At 47.1% G+C, this 20,322-nt stretch overlaps 1 protein-coding gene across 1 annotated transcript; it reads left to right on the top strand.

The window, feature by feature from the left end:
- The first annotated feature begins 6,548 nt into the window (after positions 1–6,548).
- On the top strand, positions 6,549–7,845 carry LOC133909911 (glutathione S-transferase 4-like). The gene is made up of 3 exons (XM_062352447.1): positions 6,549–6,822; positions 7,009–7,057; positions 7,249–7,845. Exons 1-3 carry the CDS (start codon positions 6,673–6,675, stop codon positions 7,728–7,730), a joined length of 681 nt encoding a protein of 226 aa, XP_062208431.1. The 5' UTR covers positions 6,549–6,672; the 3' UTR covers positions 7,731–7,845.
- Positions 7,846–20,322: the final 12,477 nt, after the last annotated feature.

The following is a 20,322-nucleotide window of genomic DNA, read 5'->3' as shown; positions in this document are numbered from 1 at the left end:
TATCCACAAGCTTGAAGAGCTCAATTGTGCTTCGGATTACCCGGGTGGCCAGCTTCTCCACCATTTTCTGGTCTTTGACCCACCCGTTTAAATGCTGTGATCACAGATTCTCCCATGATCCTTGTAATGGTATTTCGGCATTCAGTGAAACACCAAATGAAATCTCACAATGACTCTCCTTGTCGCTGCCAGATATGATATAGGTTATCCTTGATCCCTGGTTGGGCGTAGGTCCCTTGAAAGTTAACGACGAACTGGTCGCATAGATCCTCCCAGGAGTGAACCGAACTGCGTGGAGGTTCATCAGCCAAGACTGGGCGGAACCAATCAGGGCAGTATGGAAATAGTTGGCCATGACCTTCCCATGGCCTCCCGTAGCTTGCTCCATGGTGGTGTAGATCTGCAAGAATTCTTTCAGGTTGGTCATGCCGTCATACTTCTCGGCTAGGATCAGCCGGAACTTGTCTGGCCAGCGCACTTCACGTAACCTGACGGACAGGGTGTTACACCCTATCCCGTAATGGGGAGCCACTCGTTGTTGGGCGGTGGCGCACGCCCGGGGAGAGAGACGACGATCTCGGGGTCCCGGTGAAGGGGTGGAGCCATCCGATGCCTCTCTGCAGGGGGAAGGCGTGTGACAGGGCTTCTTTCCATTTTCCTGCTCGTGCCGAGCCCTATCCTCCTGCTCTCTAGTGGCCACCTGGCCTTGGATCACGCCCCGGAGGTCACATTGGCATAGAGAGTTACGCAGGTCAGAGGGTTGGTTGTCCTGATGTGGAGGTGGTCCGCGAGTACTCCCCGTGGTTGGGGGAGCACAGGACCTATTCCGCTGTGGGCCCTGTTGTGACCCCTTGTGACCGAGACCCTCACCAGTCCTTGCAATAGGCGCGGTGCATGTTGACGTGGTCTGGCACTAAATGGTCTCGACAAGAAGGGAAAGATCACACAGCCATGGTGCAATAGGCGAGCCCTCTATTACAGGTATTGGTGGGTGGCTGAGGATGATCTGTAGGGTCTGCAGGTTTTGCGCCCATGTCATGGTCTCATAATCGAGACACTAGGCGTGGAGCGGTGATAAGTCACGAGGTGGCAAGCCCCCGACATTTAGGTAGTACGATGGCCCAGGCGACGATGGCATCATGGACTGTGCTCTGTGTAGGGGCTCCTAAGGACGATGCTGAGGATGTGGGGTTGTCTTGAAGCACCTGCCTGTCCAGCGCCGGGTTGGTTTCACTCGGGGCATAAAGCCGGGGGCTTGCCATCGGCATTTGAGGCGTTTGGGCCTTCAGTGCCTCCCACTGTATGGTCCTCCATGTAGACACGTGTTGGGTCTTGGAGCTCTCAGACTTTGGCTCGGTGTCCCATGCCTAGAGCACTCCGGGTTCATCCGGGTGGTACCCCATGACGAACACCTTGTAGCAGCTGGGGCCCTCGGAACGAGACTCAGCGGTTGCCATGGATTCGGCCATGGGTGGCCTGGTCAAGTTTTTTTTTAAACTTGCTGAAACGACGAAATGTGCCCCCTACCTAACGCGCCAAATGTCGAGGGTAAATCCCTGACAGTGATTTCAGGGTTTGCTAGATAGTGGGCATGTGAACGATGTTTCAGGAAATGGGAGTGTTTGTTCAGTGGACTAGGGGACATGAGGAGTTATACAGGTTCAGGCCTCCTGGAGGACAATAGCCCTACATCCTGTATGTGTTATGAAGGATCTCAGTTTATTACAGATAATGGTTTTTGCTAGTTCCCTGCCCCTATCTTAGGAACAAGGCCCTCGTCCGTTTATATAGAAGGGAGGAGGAGCACTTACATGTGGGTCTAAATAGAGAGGCCTTTGCTCATCCTAATATCTAATCCAAACCATCATTACGGAGGACCAAGCATGCCGACTTGCTCTGAGGACACCATGCATTTAGTTGCCGTGCGTTTAATGCCACGGGACGGGACAAGGTCCTTTTGTGCCGACTTCATCCACTTGCCTGGTCGGGCTGCTGATGACGTCCCATCAGCCATGCGCCACCTTGCCGGCCTGCAAAGTTCTATCCTGCATCATTTAAAGTTACGGGACGGGATAGTGCCTTTCTGCGCCAACTCCGTCCACTCACCTGGTCGGGCTGCTGAAAATGTCCCATCTGTAGTGTGTCATCGTGTCGGCTTGCAAAGTTCTATCCCGCAATATTTAATGCTACAGGATGGGACAGTGCTCTTCAGTGCTGACCCTGTCCACTTGCCTGGTCGTGCTACTGACAACGTCCCATCCGCCGTGCGTTGCTGTGCCGGCCTGCAAAGTTCTATCCCGCAGCATTTAATTCTACGGGACGGGACAGTGCCCTTCAGCGCCGACCCCATCCACGTGCCTGGTTGGGCTGCTGACAATGTCCCATCCGCTCTGCGCCACCGTATTTAATGCTACGGGATGGGACAATGCCTAACTATGCCCACCATGACTTCATCCTCCGGTGCTGGCGCCTGGAGAAGGAAAATACTTGAGTGGATATTAGCAACTATGCTCTGAACAGGTTGCATCAAATCTAGCCCTGCAACTAGTGGGGTTGGTCGCAGGTGTAAGCCATGGTATATGTAGACTGGTCGGGTGGGCGTTAGACTGGTCGCTGTGGTCGCACTATCGACCAGACTTTGATGAGAATGCTGCTCTAGTTATTAGGTCCCCTGCGGAGCCTGTTAGCTAGGGTATCCCTTTACTTAATACACTGACAATCTCTCTATGTATTATTTGGTTCATCTACTCAAAGCATCTCTACCTCTTTTACATATTCGTAAGATCGATGGTTCATCAATCGTCAACAACATCACGTTTGTAGTTTATTTCCCTGAACTATTTTTTGTTCATCATTCGACAAAGACCAGACACCTCACAGAATCGCCATATTGCTTTGGAGTGAGGGCAATGAGCAATAGCGTGGTTCAATCTTCCTCCTGGCTGTGTAGTTTGTGAGGGCCTGACGACTATTGTCTGCATTTGTTGCACTACTACAAAAACTATTTTAGAGGCGGTTCGTAACCTATTTTTATAGGCATTTAGTGCACCAGCTTGTGATCAAAGGCCTGTGGAAATGGACAATTTCCACAGGTGCAAAATAGACCACCTGTGGAAATCCATTTCCATAGGTGGTTCACTTAAGGAATCGATTGTGGAAATCGGTCTCCACAGACGGTTGCTTAAGTGAATCGCCTGTAGAAATGGTTTAGTCCCACACAGAAAGGGTCCGTGCCCCCTCTTCACTGTCGGTTAAAAAATAACTGAGTGTGAAACATATTACTACCGGTTTGTAAGCTTTAGTCTCACATAAAAAGCCGGGCCAGCAAGAACCGGTAGTGATAGTAATTAACTTTGTTGATGAGTAATATGAATTAGCAGTTATACGAATTGGTAGTTATAAACCGGTAGTGATATTCAAATTATCATTGCCGGTACATATTACTAACCAACAGTGATATTAGCTCATCAAAAGACATACAAATAATAACAAACATTGATAATGGCTATCATTGCCAGTTGGGTTTACGAACCAACAGTGATAATTGCTATCATTACCAGTTGCGCACAATCCACATGGATCCGGTGCCGCCTTCCCACCATCTCCAAGGAAGCCTCCCACACCAGGCTCCTCGTTTAGGGAGAAGGAGGCTTCGCGGCGCTGCCCAACTCGTCCGATTCTGGCATTTCGCCACCTGGATCCCCTTCGTCGGATGACAAGGCCGACATGTGGGACAAGTTCATCCACGAGCCACTGAGGGCCAAGAAGGCTTGAATGAGCTCGTCGGAGGAGGAGGAGGATGAGGATGAGGACTAGGAGGAAGACGACGTTGACGTGACTACAACGGCGATGATGATGGTGACGACGACAACGAGGACGATGACGACGGTGGCGGCAACGACAGTGGTGATGAGGACAACGATGATGACGATGACGAGGTCGTGGACTTCCGTTCATGAGTCGAGTTCCAACTCGAGCACAACTACTAGCTAGCTAGTTAGCTAGGTTAGACACACGCGTGTTAGGGTTTTGCGTTGTAGTCTACATGACAATAGCTTTTACTATAATTAATATAAAAATAGTAATATGATCATTAGTAGTGTTAATCTTCTTTAAATTAATGCATGAATATTTAGATAGAACCGACGGTAATAACCATATAAATCGACCAAAATGAGATCCAGAACGGGCAGTGATAATCATTGAACCGGCAGTGATAACCCTTTTTTGTAGTAGTGGATGAACTCAAGTGTGTCCTAAACATAGTTGGCCCACTCTATTCAGTACTACACTATGTGGATGGAGATGAGGGGATAGTTGATAGCTTGATGCCAAGGATGTTGAGTGTGATTAAGGAGATGGAAAGCTATTTTGGTTTGGGGACACAAACATGCAATAGGTATATGAGAATGATTAAGGAGAGGGTCTGATATCTTTATGAGGACATATTCATTGTTGCCGGTAAGGAAAAAGTTTCTTCATTTATGGTTTTTCATCATTCTCATGCAACACAATTAATGTTATATTCCCTATTCTTGTAGCTTATTTCCTTTATCTGATAGGGCATTATCGGCTCTGTCTTCATGAGAATAACAACTATGTGAGGGCACTCGAAGAGGTAATTGAAAGGCTAGCGGACTCAGTTGAGAATGGGGTTGAGGCAACAAGAAAAATCTGCGCCTTTACATCCTATGAGGGAAATTTTGATGGAAAAATATGTAAGGGTGCAATAGGAACAATGCCAACAGGTATATCCCTTTGCAAAAATAAACCATGAATTTCTCAATTTTTTGTATGGCCCTTTGCATAAATAAATTATATCCTTTTCATTTTGTAGCTAATTGGTGGGTATTGTTAAGGGGTTACACAAAGGAGGTGCAGAAGTATGTCATTCATATCGTGTCACAGTGCATGTCATGTAATGGGTGTGAGCGGAATTTGATCACTTTCGCACTGGTTCATACAAAGGTCATTAACCGTTTTGGTTATGAAAAGATACAAAAGTTTGTGTATGTACGCCACAATTTGAAGTAACGCCTCAAATAAGGTGTGCTAGGGACAAATCACTCCGAAGAGAAGTAGATTGATCCATGTGCTATCAGACCCAACCATGGAATAGTTGAACCAGCCAATAATTGAAGAAGATGACTTGTCTGTTGAAGAAATGCTTAGTTGATGAAGTAAGAGGAAATTTGCTAGGTTGCAAAGGAATAATAGGAAGAAAGATAAGATGGTTGTGGTGGATGAAGAAGCTGACTTCATAGATTATGAAAACAACATGGATGAGGGCACTCCACTTGGTAGTCCTGCTTATTTTGAGTCTAGTGATAGTAGCTCAGGAGGAGACACCGACAATGATAACAACGATGATGACTATGAGTATGATGAACCAAGGGCATGTGATGGTAATTACTTAAGCGTGTTTTCTTTTGTTTTCATGTTTCTCAAATAGTCTAATAGGTGTGCCTTTGTTTCCACAGGTAAATTGCTAGTAATACTTTGGCCACCAAAAGCAATTTGAAGAAGAGTCGACTTAGGATGTCACACAAAGGATAAAGTGTGCTAGGAAGAAGGAGGTGGTTATGGGTCTTTGATCTTTGTTATGACCATGTGATGCTTGTATGAACTTTGATATTCCCAGTTTTCCATTATGGAGTTATGGACCTTTTATATGTTGTTATGGCCAATGTGTTGCTTGTATGGACTTTGATATTCCCAGTTTTCGACTATAAAGTTATAGAGCTTTGATATTTTGTTATGACCATGTGATGCTTGTATGGACTTTGGTATTCCAAGTTTCACATTATGAAGTTATGAACCTTTGATCTTATTATGGACTTTATTACTATGGATATTCTTTGTTTGCAAGTTTAGTTAGATTGATTGTGATGTATATCACAATTATTTATATTTTTTGTCGAATTATGTCAAAACGGGGCTCCATTGCTGCAGCCTATCAAAATTTCGCTGAAAATTTTGAATTTTGTTTGGGTCACTTTGTCGGAAAATTTTAAAATTTCATCTAAATTTTGCTAATTTTAGCAATTTTGCCTGTGGGCAAAAAAAAAATACTGAGTGGAATTTTAAACCCTGCTCACCATGACACTAGACACACCATGTCAAATTTGCCATGCACCTTACCTATGGCTCATATGTCATGGTATGGCAAGGGGCAGGGCACCTCTATTTATATGACTCCTGGACCATTGGATGAATTACACTTGTCACCATCATCCAACCATTCTATTATACAAATACTCTAGAATTGTTCCTGTAAATATCTAGGTTCTACATTCTTCTTTATTTTTCCACGAAGAAAGAGTTCCACCATCCTTCCATGGCAAATATCTAATTCATATGATTCCCCAACTATTCTAGAGAAGTCCTCACGGAAAATGTAAGTAATCAAAACTTGGCATGGCCAGTGACCTCAGGCCATAAAGACTCCTGGTACACGGCATCGCGTTCGCCTACACATGAGCTGCGTGCGCAAGCAATGACGACGGCACTTACAGGGAACCCCTAACCTCTGGTGTCTCTGCTAACAACTCAAATAATCCACCTTAATTTGTCTCCTAACCCACCGTGACCCTCAACAGCTCCCAAGGATAGCGACACAATCCTAATAACTGTATAAACGCATTACCGATCAGCACAAAGAGTATAACATCAATGGCGCCGATGAAGGTTTACGGGTGGATCGTGTCGCCATGGATGGCTCGCGTGCTGGTGTGCCTGGAGGAGGTCGGCGCCGAGTACGAAGTTGTTGCGATGAGCAGGTCCGGCGGTGACCACCGCCGCCCGGAGCACCTCGCCAGAAACGTAAGTACGCCTATCGATCACGCAAGAGTTATTATGCACCTGCGTCGTCTTGTTTAATTTCTTGACAAGTATTGCTTTTGTTAAGATTGGTAGTTCTTTAAGCAATTTATCACTAGTACTTGGTTTAGAGCAAGAAACAGAGCCACCTTGACTGAAGATTTTCTCTGTCCTGTACTCTTTCTGCAGCCGTTCGGTGAAATCCCAGTTCTTGAGGATGGTGATCTGACGCTCTATCGTAAGTCGCCTTCATTACGTGTGGTTTCTTTCTTCTCCTTTTTCAGTTACACAAATTGATTTTATGAGTAACTTCTCGACTGTATATATGTGCATTTCCTATCTTACTATTGTTCTTGGAAAAAGGACACTAGTGTATTTCGAGAACGTAAAAATGGTACTCGTGTTACCGGAGCCACTTTCCATCTCCAGAATCACGCGCCATCGCGAGGTACATCCTCCGCAAGTACAAGCCCGAGCTCCTCCGAGAAGGAGACCTCGCCGAATCCGCGATGGTTGACGTGTGGGTCGACGTGGAAGCCCACCAGCTGGTGCCCGTCCTGCGGCCCATCGTGATGCACTGCATCATCAACCCGCACATCGGGTGCGACCGCGAGCAGGGTGTCGTCGACGAGAACCTCGGCAAGCTGAGGGCGCTGCTGGAGGTGTACGAGGCGAGGCTGTCGGGCTCGGGCGGCCGCGCGGAGCACCTGGTCGGCGACGCCGTCAGCCTCGCGGACCTCAGCCACTTCGGCTTCATGCGCTACTTCATGGCCACGGAGTACGCCAGCGTGGTGGACGCGTACCCGCGCGTCAAGGCGTGGTGGGACGAACTGCTGGCGAGGCCGTCGGTGCAGAAGGTGATGGCCGGCATGCCGCCGGACTTTGGCTTCGGGAGTGGCAACAGACCGTAGTGTTTGTAGCTCTAGTGATTCCAAATGCATATCCAATAAGGTCCCATGTTGTACGGCCACTTGTTTACTGTAACAACCCAAAATTGCAAAATAAAGCATATGTCAGCCAAAATAATTGATTATGGATCATGGTATGAAGTTTTCCGTACAGTTCAAATCTTCTAATTAAACATAAAGAAATTAACTTGGGTTAAGCATTTGAAGTTATTAGAGCATCTCCATCTGAACCCTCATCTTATCCCTCATCCTATTTTTTAAGAAAAAACGCTCGAACGGCTCTCTAACTGATCCCTTATCGGCCTCCTCATCTTTGAGGGATCCATATTTCCCCTCCGTCGACCCTCAGATTTAGGAACCGCTACTGGCTCCCTATCCGTCAACTGCCTCTCTTTCCCGCCGCTCCTTCCCACCACGGATATTTTCGACGACGACGCGAGGTACACTTGCCCCGCGCCGCCGGCTCCCTTGGCCACCCGCGCCGCCGGCCCCTCCACCCTCGTCTCCGCCCCTCCCAACCTACCCCAGCAGAAGCAGCATGAGGAAGAGAAGGAGCAGGAGGAGGCGGCGCCATTCGTATTTCCGGAGCCCGTGCAGGTGGGTGAGGTCACACTCGAGCAGCTCAACCCCAGCAGAAGCAGCAGGAGGAAAAGAAGGAGCCCGTGCGTGTTTCCAGAGCCCGTGCAGGGGTGGTACTCGAGCTTGCAGATCTGGTGGCCATGGGCTTCTCCAATGGCTGAATCTTACTTTTACGGTACATCTTTTTTGACGCTGTGCTCGATTTAGTTGGCCGGACCGCTGGAGGATTCTTCCTCGTCAATCCCCTCAATCCTCTTCTGCACCAATCAGCAATTTGGGCTTCCACAAGCTCTTGTTTTGCCGATCTGGCGTAGCAAGGTGAGAGCACAATCCCCCTTTTCTATTTCTTTTTTTTTTCCTATCAACTTGTTTCTATTGTTTATTTTTTTCCTATCAACTTGTTTAATCAGCAATTTGGATTACACTCGATTCTGCATATCAAATGTGAATTAGTTATTTGATTTCATTGCTGAGTAATGAGTATAGATTCAATGCTAAAACTCTGTGACCAGTATCTAAAATCTGAAAAATAGAGGTGTTTGCGTTCTAGCAAGGGCTATGGACTGATTTATATGTTGGCTTGTTCGGCTCTATATTTCACATAGAGATGAGGAAGCATGTGAAGGAGATCGTTTTCATGCATATAGTTGTAACTTTAAACGCGTGATTTTGCTAACAAATATGACATGGCATGACTAGAACTACCAAACATATGCTTTAATGATCAAATAGCAGTATGAACATTTGCACAAAGTAGAAACACATGAAACATCTTATGTGAAACTCTTTACAATGCATTGAATTAGTCATAGCATTGTTTCTTAGGAAACTGAATTCCTTGAGAACAGTGGTCATGGGGCGACATTGGCTCGACTGTAGCTGAGCATTGGCAGCGATGCCTTCAGTACTCTGAAAGCCAACACCCAAGGTGCTCATTTGATTCTAATATCCTTTCCCAGATTGGATCCGATGAATCATTTATCCTTAATGTTCAATCAGTTGAAGACTTTGCTTGATGCGGCTCAGATTCAGGCTGCTTGAGCAAATAACCCTAACAACTCTAGGCACCCTAGCCGAAAAGTGCAGGTTCAAGGAGCCACAAACATAGACATTCCCGGGTCAAGGGATCGCAAACGGGAAGCTCGGGTGGTCAAGCTCAGGCACAGCCCTATAGGTCCAACTGTAACTTCCCCATCCATAGGCATAGGAACCAGGAAGACTTGAGAAACCACATCCCTCATGACAGGCATGACTTACAGGAAGTGATTGACAGCCACCATGAAGACGATCGTTGTTACAACGATCGTAGATCTCTAGGGTAGAACGGACGACTTGACTCCCCTGTTCAAAGGAACAGGCTTGACAGTCCTCCCCTATCACCTCCTAGAGACTTTGACGGAGGCTGTGAAGCCTTCGCACCTGAGCTCCAGTCGATATGATGGCCCAAGAAGTTCAAAGCGAGTCTGATCCAGAAATATGATGGAAGATCAACCCTAATGAGTGGTTACCGTTTTATACCACTATTGTTCAAGCAGCTAGTGATGATAACAAGGTAATGACCAATTACCTGCTAACTGCTCTCGACAGACTGGCAAGATCCTGGTTGCTAAGCCTACCCACCAACTCGATCCGATCTTGGGCCGAGTTGAAGGTTCAGTTCATCACCAATTTCTAGGGTACGTTCGAACACCCGGGAACGAAAGACGATCTCCATCAGCTAAACCAAGGCAAGGACAAACCTCTTCAGCACTTCATATGGAGCTACAATGATAGGCATAATATGATCCCAGACATCTCCTCTCCCGCCTGGACCGTGCCTCAGTCGGCCCAACTCCCTAACCTACTATCGCACCTCCCACTCGCCCGCGAAAGCCCCCCACACCCCGGCCATTTTGCGCCTTCTTCCCACGCCCTCTCCCGTCGTCTTTGCTTCGGTCTCGCCCACCTCCTGTCGAGTTCGAGTAGAATTTGACTCACGCCACCGCCTTTAGAGACCCGAGCCGCCTTGCATCCTCGAGCCTGCTTATATCTCATCAAGGTCTCGAGTTTCGAAGCTCGTCGAGTTTCGAAGGCTCTCGCCAAGATCTCGAGCTTCCAGGGAGCATCATTGCCTTCCAGAGAGGCGTCAAGGACAGGGAGCTGGTCAAGAAGTTGGCTACCCAAAAGATCTAGACGGTCAAAGAACTCTTTGAGTTGGCTGATAAGTTTGCGAAGCATATTGAAGCCAAGACACATGCCAAAAACCCTCTGTCTAACAAACACAAGCCTGAGTCTTCAAAGAATGAGGGAAAGAAGAATAAATCCGGAGACAAGCATAAGGGTTCAGACATGACTGTAGCCGTAATCGAGAGGAGCAGGTCATGCAACACCAGAGACAACAAGGGCCAGAGCCATGATGGTGGGAAGTGGTGTCCTGTTCATCGGTTCAACCAGCACGACTTTGACGAGTATCAGGTTATCAAGAAGAAGCTTGAAGAGAAGTGCAAGGCTGCTATAGCTGACTATCATAGAAAATAGGCCAAGCCAGGAACTAATGAGGACAAGCATGATTTCCATGAGGCCGATCATAACTCGGCACACATCTTCAGTGGATCGGCCACGTACAAATCCAAGAGGCAGTACAAGGCGGTCGAAAGGGAGGTTAACCTGACCTCGACTGGGCCTCCCCAATACCTCGAGTGGTCGGAAGTTCCAATTACCTTCGATCAAGCTGACCACCTAGTCATGGTTCCACATCCAGGTCATTACCTGGTCATGGTCCAGCCTACTATCCTCAACATCAAGGTTTTTTGAACCCTGGTCTACAAGGGTAGTTCGCTCAACCTTATCTTCGCTAAGACGTTAGATAAGATGGGAATCCACAGGCCTGAGCTCAAGGCAGGGGTTGATCCTTTCCATGGTATTATCCCAAACTCATAGACCATGCCTCTTGGTCAAGTCAAGTTACCTATCACATTCGGTGTGCCTAACAACTTCCATACAAAGAAGCCATTCTTCGATGTTGTGGACTTCGAGATGGCATAAAATGTAATCCTAAGCCACCCAATGATGGACAAGTTCATAGTCGTGGTACATTATGCATACCAAGTGCTCAAAATCCCAGGTCCCAAAGGGGTCAAAAGTATCAAGGGAGATCAATGCGCGGAGGTCAAGTGTGACAAGCAGAGCCTAGAGATGGTCGAGCACTTCTGCCGAATGGCAACTACCACAAAAGACATGGAGTCTAAGTGTCGAAAGCGTCAATCTACTGGCAAGAGCAAGGACAGTGCCAATGACTCCAAGCTCTTGAGTCTTGCTGATACTTCCAAGTCCGATGACGCTACCAAAGGTGAAACCGACGAGGGTGTCAAGGACAAGAAGGCTGGTGGTGGTACCAAGGCAGTGCCCCTCAACACATCTAAGTTGGCTAATACAGTTAGGATTAGGACTAACCTTGACCCTAAATAGGAACTCGATCTCATCACTTTCCTCTGGGCGAACCAATACATGCTTGCGTGGCAGCCATCCGATATGCCTGGGGTCCCTAGGGAGGTGATCGAGCATTGACTAGATGTGGAACCCGGCACCAAACCTGTGGTGCAAAAGCAGCGAAGATTCACGGAGGATACAAAGTAGGCCATCCAGGAGGAGGTCGACAAACTCCCTAAAGTGGGCTTCATTCGAGAGGTTTGTCATCCTACATAGCTCGTGAATCCTGTCCTCGTGAAAAAAGCCATTGCAAGTGGAGAATGCGCGTTGACTTTACCGACCTCAACAATGCTTGTCTAAAGGATCCTTTTTCCCTTCCTCCCATCGACCAGATTGTTGATTCTCCGATGGGTTGTGCGTTGCTATGTTTTCTAGATTCCTATCCGGGGTATCACCAAATTAGCATGGGGGTAGAGGATAAGGAAAAAAACTGCTTTTATTACTCCCTTTGGTGTATTTTGCTATGTAAAGATGCCCTTTGGTTTGAAGAGTGCTGGTGCTACTTATCAACGGTGTATTCAAAATTATTTACAGCCCCAGATTAGGAACAATGTTGAAGCTTATGTCAATGATATTGTAGTCAAATATAAAATCAAAGATGGATTGATTGACAACCTCAAGGAAATATTCGATAACCTTAGAAAGTATAGTATGATGCTTTACCCTGAGAAGTCCACATTCGGCATCCCGTCTAACAAGCTTCTTTGTTTTCTAGTGTCAAGTCAAGGCATTAAGGCCAATTCGAGCAAAATCGAGGCTTTTGACCAGATGTGGTCACTTTGAACACTGAAGGAAGTTCAAAAACTAACAATATGCATGACAGCCCTTAGTCGATTCATCTCCAAGATGGGAGAGCAAGGAATGTCTTTCTTCAAGCTTCTGAAGAAACTGGATCGGTTCGAGTGGATGGAAGAATAGGAGAAGGCTTTCCAAGACTTGGAAAGGTATTTATCATCTTTGTTGAATCTACCCCCGCCTAACAACAAAGAGGAGCTTTTTTGTACATAGCAGCTACTCCACAAGTTGTAATCACTGTCCTTGTGGTCGAACGGGAATGTCTCGGTAAGAAGGCTAAGCTCCAGAAACATGTTTACCACGTGAGCAAAGTCCTACATTGTCGGTGTATCAGGAACCGGGGGTCCCTGAGTCCCGAGGCTAGGCCAGCCGTTCGCCACGTGTCACCATCCTGTGAGGTCCCTCCTGCGGGGTGAGAAAAGTCCAAGTTCTGGGAGAAGGTGCTCGGGGCCACAGTCCCTGGTCCCCGAGCACCCCAGTTCCCCGATGATCCGCAGAGTCTAAGTACCGGGAAGAAAGTGCTCGGGGAGGTGCCCGGTCACCCCCGAGCACCCTAGTCCCCCGACGATCAGAAGAGCTAAGTTCCGGGAGAGAGTGCTCGGGGGGCTGCGTGCGGCAGCCCCCAAGCGCCCGGTTCCCCGAGGGTCAGTGTGAAAGTGCTCGGGAGAGAGTGCTCGGGGCTGCATGTGGCGGCCCCCGGGCTCTTGGTTCCCCGAAAGATCTGTGCAAAAGTGCTCGGGAGAGAGTGCTCGGGGTTGCACGTGGCCGCCCCCGAGCACTCGGTTCCCCGAAGGTTCGTGCGAGAGTGTTCGGGAGAGAGTGCTCGGGGAGGTAAGCAATGCCCCCGAGCACCCGGTACCCCGAGGGCAAGGGTAGGCATTCTCGGGAGAGAGCGCTCGAGGAGGTGAACAGTACCCCCGAGCACTCGGTGCCCCGACGACCCAGAAGGGCTCCCGAGGGGCCCGCTGATGAGGTGTCAACCAGTCAGAGGTCTGAGGCCGCATTTAATGAGCGTGCGCGGCCTGACATCCCCAACTGCTCCCGCCGCAGTGTCAGTCCCTGCCATGCTTTGGCAGAGAGGCGTGGGGCCATTAATTGCACGGGTCCCGTCCCGTATCATCCGGTGTGTCTCGGGATAACATCGCCAGGATCAAGGCGTTCCATCCGCCACCCTGCTGTGGCAGAGGAACAAGACAGGGCGGGCACGCCAGGTTGCTCTGTGGCTGCCCGGTGGGCCCCCTCTACGGCGTCCATTGCCAGGGCGTTTATGGTGATAGGTGACCGGGCGTGCGCCGCATTTTCCACCCCCCCGGTCACTTCACCCAGAAGAAATGATGACGCCTTTCCCAGTCATGGCGTCTTGGAACTTGTGCCCCCTCCTTCCCGTTCGGGGCATGCCTCAGCCGGCGAGTGCATAAAAGAGTCGGCACACCCAAGAAGGAAGGGGGGCCCCCGGATCAACGGAGAAGAGACCGTAAGCATCGAACACAGAAGCACCAAGAGCCGAATCATAGTCTCGGCCCAAGAACAAGGAGCCTCAAGCTCTTAGTTAGACACAATATTCTTGTAACCAGCTACATCCTTGAGGGATCTCCCTCAGGACAGTTATTGCATCCATACAGGAGTAGGGTATTACGCCTCCGTGCGGCCCGAACCTGTCTAAACTTCGGTGCATTTACTTCCCTTCGCACTAGGTGGATCGTCCCCCACCACCGGCCGTTGCATTTACTTCCACTTCTATTTATTTCTCCGACGAACTTATTCAGGATCATCCCCCCGGCCGAATCTCTAAAAAGGGGTCTCTCGGGATCCCTGCGACAGGAGTTAATCCTCCGACATACATGATGCCAAGCTATGATACCCGCAAGTGCAAAATTTGCTCTAGTCTTGATGGCTTCCCGGAAGCTACGGCATTATCTCCAAATGCACAAGGTCATTGTTGTGATGAGTACCCGCTGAAGGATGTTATATGCAATAGGAAGGCAACTGGATGAATCGTGTAATAGGCAATTGAACTCAATGATTTCGACATGTGCTATACACCGTGTACAAGCGTTGAGTCAGGAGTACTAGTAGAATTCATCGTCGTGTGGACAAACATTGAATAAACAAAGCCAAACGTGGTTGAGGACCACTGGATGCTTTTCTTCGATGGATTGCTCACGCTTCAAGGCTCGAGGGCTGACATTGTACTCAAGTCTCCAACGGGTGACGAATTCAGGTACATCATTCAATTAGATTTTAAAGCTTCCAACAAGGCTGCAGAGTATGAGTACTGGTAAACGGGCTTCGCATAGCTATGTCACTTGGAATAAGATGGCTACTCGTGAAAGGGGACTCATAGCTAGTCATAAACCAACTGCAAAAAGAGTGTCAGTGCTTGGATGACAACATGCGACTTCTCTAAACAAGGTACTAAAGCTCGAGCAAAAGTTCAAAGGGCTAAAGGTCATGCACATCCAGAGAAGTGAAAACTCCACTGCTGATGAACTCACCAGACTCACTTCCTCTCATTCACCAACACATGTGGGAGTCTTCATCGAGAAACTCCTCAAATCGTCCGTCTCGATAGCCTCAAGCACAAATACTACCCAACTCGACCAGTAGTCTGGTCAAGTCAGCGAGGCAAAACCCGTAGACATGGAAGTTGCGCTACTCGAACACGAGCCTACATGGATGACCCCATTCTGAGCCTACCTCGAAGGTCGAGAGATCCCTGACGATGATGCATCTATAAAGAAAATTACTTGTAAGTCCAAGCTATAAGCTCTGGTAGACAATAAGCTCTACCGAAAGGGGAGTAACAGAATCTTAATGAAGTGCATCACTTAGGAAGAGGGCAATAGAATATTGCTCAATATCCACAAATGCATGTGTGGTAATCATGCGTCTCATCACACTTTGGTCAGAAAGGTTTTCCGCTAGGGGTTCTTTTGGCCGACTACCCTCTAGGTTGCTTCCGAGTTGGTCAAAAAGTGTGAAAACTGCTAATTTTTCAGAAGGCGGACTGCTTGGCTAGCCCAAGCTCTGCAAACAATTCCTCTTTCTTAGCCTTTCTCCGTCTGGGGCTTGGATATCCTAGGATCATTCCCAAGAGCCCAATGTGGTTATAAGTTCTTATTCATGGCTATCGACATGTTCATTAAGTGGATCGAGGTTGAACCCATAGGAAAGATAACCGCAGAAGCGACTAAAAAGTTCATGAGGAGAATAATTACTCGATACGAAATCCCGCATCAAATAATTACATACAATAGTAGCTAGTTCAGAAGTGTGACCTTTACTGTGTTTTGTGAAGAATTTAGCATCAAAACTTGTTTCACTTCACTAGCTCATCCTTAGAGTAACAGTCAGCTCGAGCGAGCCAATGGTATAGTCTTGCAGGGTATTAAAACTCAGGTCTTCAATAGGTTAAAGCCTACTCAAAATGCTAAGTGAAGGAACTTCGCTCAGTACTCTGGGCTATTTGCACCTCGACTAACAGAGCCACCATGAAACTCCTTTCTTCTTGGTCTATGGAGCAGAGGCGATGCTTCTGACTGAGTTGCAGTTTGGATCACCACGAGTGGAAAGTTGCTCGGAAGAAGAGCAAGAGCAGTTGTGAGCAGACAATATCAACCTCCTCGAGGAGTACCATGATCGAGCGTACATACGAGCGGCTAAGTATCAACAAGAGTTGTGTAGATGTCATAGTCAGAAGATCCAGCCCAAGAAACTCACTGTTAGGGACCATATTTTACAAAAGGTGCAAAAATAGGCTAGGAGTCACAAGTTATCACCTAAGTGGGAAGGACCCTACATAGTAGTCGAAGTTACTCAACCTAGATTAGTGCGGTTATCTACTATGAACGGTGAGGTACTCAAAAACACGTGGCATGTCGATCAACTCCAACAGTTTGATTCATAGATAAGGTAATTTAAGGTAAGTTGACTACAGTTAATTAGACTAACTATTCTATTACATATTTTTTCTTTTCTTTCCTACCTGTGTGGCTAGTGCAAAGTTGACAAAAAGGATTCATCTAGCTCTTGCAAACAGGGAAGATCCTACTTGCCCTCGAACGAGTCAATGAACCTCTTTCGCTCCTCCTTGGGGTGACAATTGATCGCCCTAGGGACTGGCTACCATCCATAAAAATGGCTAGGGAAAATGGTTGAGGCAAAGACCCTGCTCGTGCTGGAGCTATTGACCGGTGCCGAAGGACCCTCAGTGGGACACGGAGATGATCTAGCGGTTGTCGACAAACGACCGCACTCTCTTCACCACTAGAGACTTGTGGGCTCCATCGTCGAATACCTCATCGGTGACTTGGTCAATGATCTTGACGAGATCATCACCATCTTCATCCTCCTCTTGCTCAGCCTGCATCGCCTAGTCCTGCGCTTCTCGCTCCATGGCGTCGACATTGAGGAAGCTCCAGAGGTGCTGAGTGAAGGGTCAATGACCTCTGATGGACTTTCTGCACCTTCTTCTCCTATGCCCCTCACTTTCCTCCTCTTCATTGGAGGAGACGATGATGACTCCTGACGGAACCATGGCGAGAGGCTTTGTGGAGAGAGACCCTACTTCTTCATTTTTGTAGCATCGCTTGGGAAATGGCAGTGGAGTGGAGGCCATGGTCTCAGGATCAAGAAGCACTATTGAGCAATGCGCAAGGAAGATGGGAGGAGATGGGGTGAAAAATAGACTGCCTCAGGTCCCCCATATTTATGGTCATGGGAACATGTCAGACTGTGGAAATGGAACTATCAAGATTCGATAACGCTGGTTGCGATTTTGAGGTCACCTCAGTTGCACGTCAGACGGAAGCCAAGGAGTCATTGGGAATTATGGTGTGTCCAATCCCTCCATGGCAGGATGTTGTGTCATTATGGAATGTCAAATGAAGGGTTGTGGGGAAAACGAGCATGAACGAGAGTGGATTTTTAATGTTCCCTACCTGACAGTTTGAATTTATTCGATGATCATAATGTAATTATAGCCATATGCTCGTAGGTTTACATCTTCGAGCATATAGTTAAAGATAGTGTGTCGATTCTTATGCTCTACTCTCCACTCGATCCAGTCATCGGGTAGAGAGTCGGGGGCTACATCATACATTTTTTATGCTTGTGCTCTACTTTCTGTTTTGGTTATCACATCAACTAGAGAGTCGGGGGCTACATTGCATAATGTAAGTGCTTATGCTTCATTTTCTATTCGATCCAGTCATTGAGTGAAGAGATAGGGGCCATGTTGGGTATTCTTTCTGATGCTATAACTCTACTCTCTATCTTGGTTATCACATCAAGCAGAGAGTCAAGGGCTACATCGTATACTTTTTATACTATGACTTTACTCTTCACTCGATCTAGTTATCGAGTAGAGAATTGGAGGCTACATCATATATTTTCGATGGTATAGGTATGTTCTTTCTTACCCTCCGATCAAGAAATCTTCTCCTTGACTAGAGAGTCGGGGGCTACATAGTAATTTCATATTTCATAAGAACATTTTTTTTTTTGCAAAAGGTTTATCTGGCTATGTGTTGACTGCAGTGGATAGAACCAACAGAGGTATGTGTTGGGTCAATGATGAACAACTACACCTCATAAGGCATAGTGGTATTAGAGATTGTCAAATATCTTACGCCTAACTGCCCACAAGGTTATGAAGTTCTAGTCAGTCTCGTATGTGTTTTCTCTATTGAGTTCATGTTTGCGTGCTGGCTAAGTACACAAGTCGATGAAAGTTTTCAAAAAATCATCATGCTATTTCTCTTTTTAGTTTGCACTAGTGTTTTTCTACCTTCTTATTCTTTCGGCTACTTCGAGTGTCTACTCGAGGGCCAATGTATTTAATAGTGTGTCAAGTTGAGCTTTCAGGTATCAACGGATATGCAGTCAACCAGTTTTGATGATGGATATAACATGTACTAATTAATATTGCATCTACATATGCTAACTATATTTCATCGACAAGGAAATAGTAGGCAATAGCATGCTAGACAAGCAAAATAGCAGTACTGTTATAGACAACTCCCAATCACATGGCAAGTTTCAAATGTTTCGAGTCAAAAACTAACAGGAAATCGGTTAGAAGGACCACCCTTGCTCTCGCCATTAGGCAGCCTAAGCGCTAAAGACTCGATGAAGGCAGGGATCAGAGGTCTGATGCTTTGAATAATATTTGCCGCCTCCTCTTTAGAGCACTCGAACCACTCTGTGACCATCAATGTGTCGAGGTTGGGGTTATAGCTCTTGAGGAGACCAAGAATTGTCTCAACACGGATGGAAAAGTCGACTGGTTCATGTGGTCAAGGGTTTGATCCCTCAGCTTTTGAAGTGCTGTAACAGCACTGTTATGATCAGTTTTTGCTTTCTTCAAAGCACCTCTGAGGTCATCCAGATATTTATCCTTCTTCGTGATAACTTTCATCGCATCATCGAGAACAACATTTCTGCTCCTAAAGTTAGTTTTGAGATCTAGAAAAGCAAACAAGAATAATTCATCATCAGTTGTTCGATGTTCGAATCATATAAAAATGATGTATGGGTAAACTAATTGTCAATCCTTTCTTGGCAAGTGGCCAGCAGAACATCCTTCTCCTCAAGGACCTTCTAGTAGCTAGAGTGGTCAAACACCGAATAATGAGCTTTGGCGATAGCTACCTGGGAACTTGTAGCCTTGATATGAGCTTCTATCACCGCCTAGTAGTTGATAGTTGGCATTCTCACAAGGGCCTCAGCCGTGTTGAGCTTTGAGCTTGGTTCATGTGAGCCCTCGAAAGGTTGACTTGCTCGAGAAGGTGAAGACGGTGCAACGGAGGAAGCTAGAACCAGCTGATCGGCCAAATCGCTTGCCGTCTACTCCTTCGAATTCTCTGGACGTGGTGACCTATGATCGACATTATAAGGAATGGAAAGGAATGCTGCAAGTCAAGATAAATGTTCAAAACTAACCTTTTGGCGATTGGAATGCTCAAAAGGATGTCTGACTTCTTCCTCTTAATCGATATTTTCTTCTTCATCGTAGTTGAGACTGTTTGTGTCAAAGAGATGACTTGGGGATCAGATGAAGCCAAGGAACCCATTGCCAGCAAAAAAAAAAGCCCATAATGACTCATCATCATTCTGGACTTATCAAGCAAATCAGTAGAAGAATGACTAGCATAAGGGGTGGTAACTTGATACAAGTTACCTCTCTTACCGAGTCATGAGGCATATCGATTGTTCGAGGAGGCGATTGAGCAAGAGCTCGAGTTGTCTCCTGTAAGAAAGGCCACCCACATTGATCAAGCATCAGTTGGTATATACTTGATAACCGGAGTAGGTGCTGGATAAATGATTACCTGAATACTCGATTTCAATACCAGTTGACTTCTCCTTCGTGTGCGCTTGAGGGGCGGCGGATCAGATGGAGAGGATGATATCCTAGACAGAGGAGACTCTTCGGCATCTCGATCAGCCAGTGTTTTCCCCTTGGCCTTAACTTCTTTTGCAACAGCACTGGTTGTGGGATGAGGGCCTTGCTTACCATTAGCGCCGGAGGAGGAGGTGCCCTCGAGCACAAAGACCCCAGTCGTGGGGATGTTGTCCTCCTTGAGGAAGACCGGAGCCTAGAATCAAAAGGATTACTCAGGTCAAACAAGTAATAATCAATACTACTTCAATCAGGAAAATTCTCACTAGTGGTCGAGGATTCATGAGGGAGTAGGGCTGAATGGAGCATGGTTGTGCCTCTTTAGCAAATAGCTTGCTCAGTCAAGCAGCA

The sequence above is a fragment of the Phragmites australis genome, chromosome 2, assembly GCF_958298935.1.
Source record: "Phragmites australis chromosome 2, lpPhrAust1.1, whole genome shotgun sequence".
Lineage (NCBI taxonomy): Eukaryota > Viridiplantae > Streptophyta > Magnoliopsida > Poales > Poaceae > Phragmites > Phragmites australis.
Note: the sequence above shows the minus strand (reverse complement) of the source record. Positions and strands in the feature narration are given on the sequence as shown.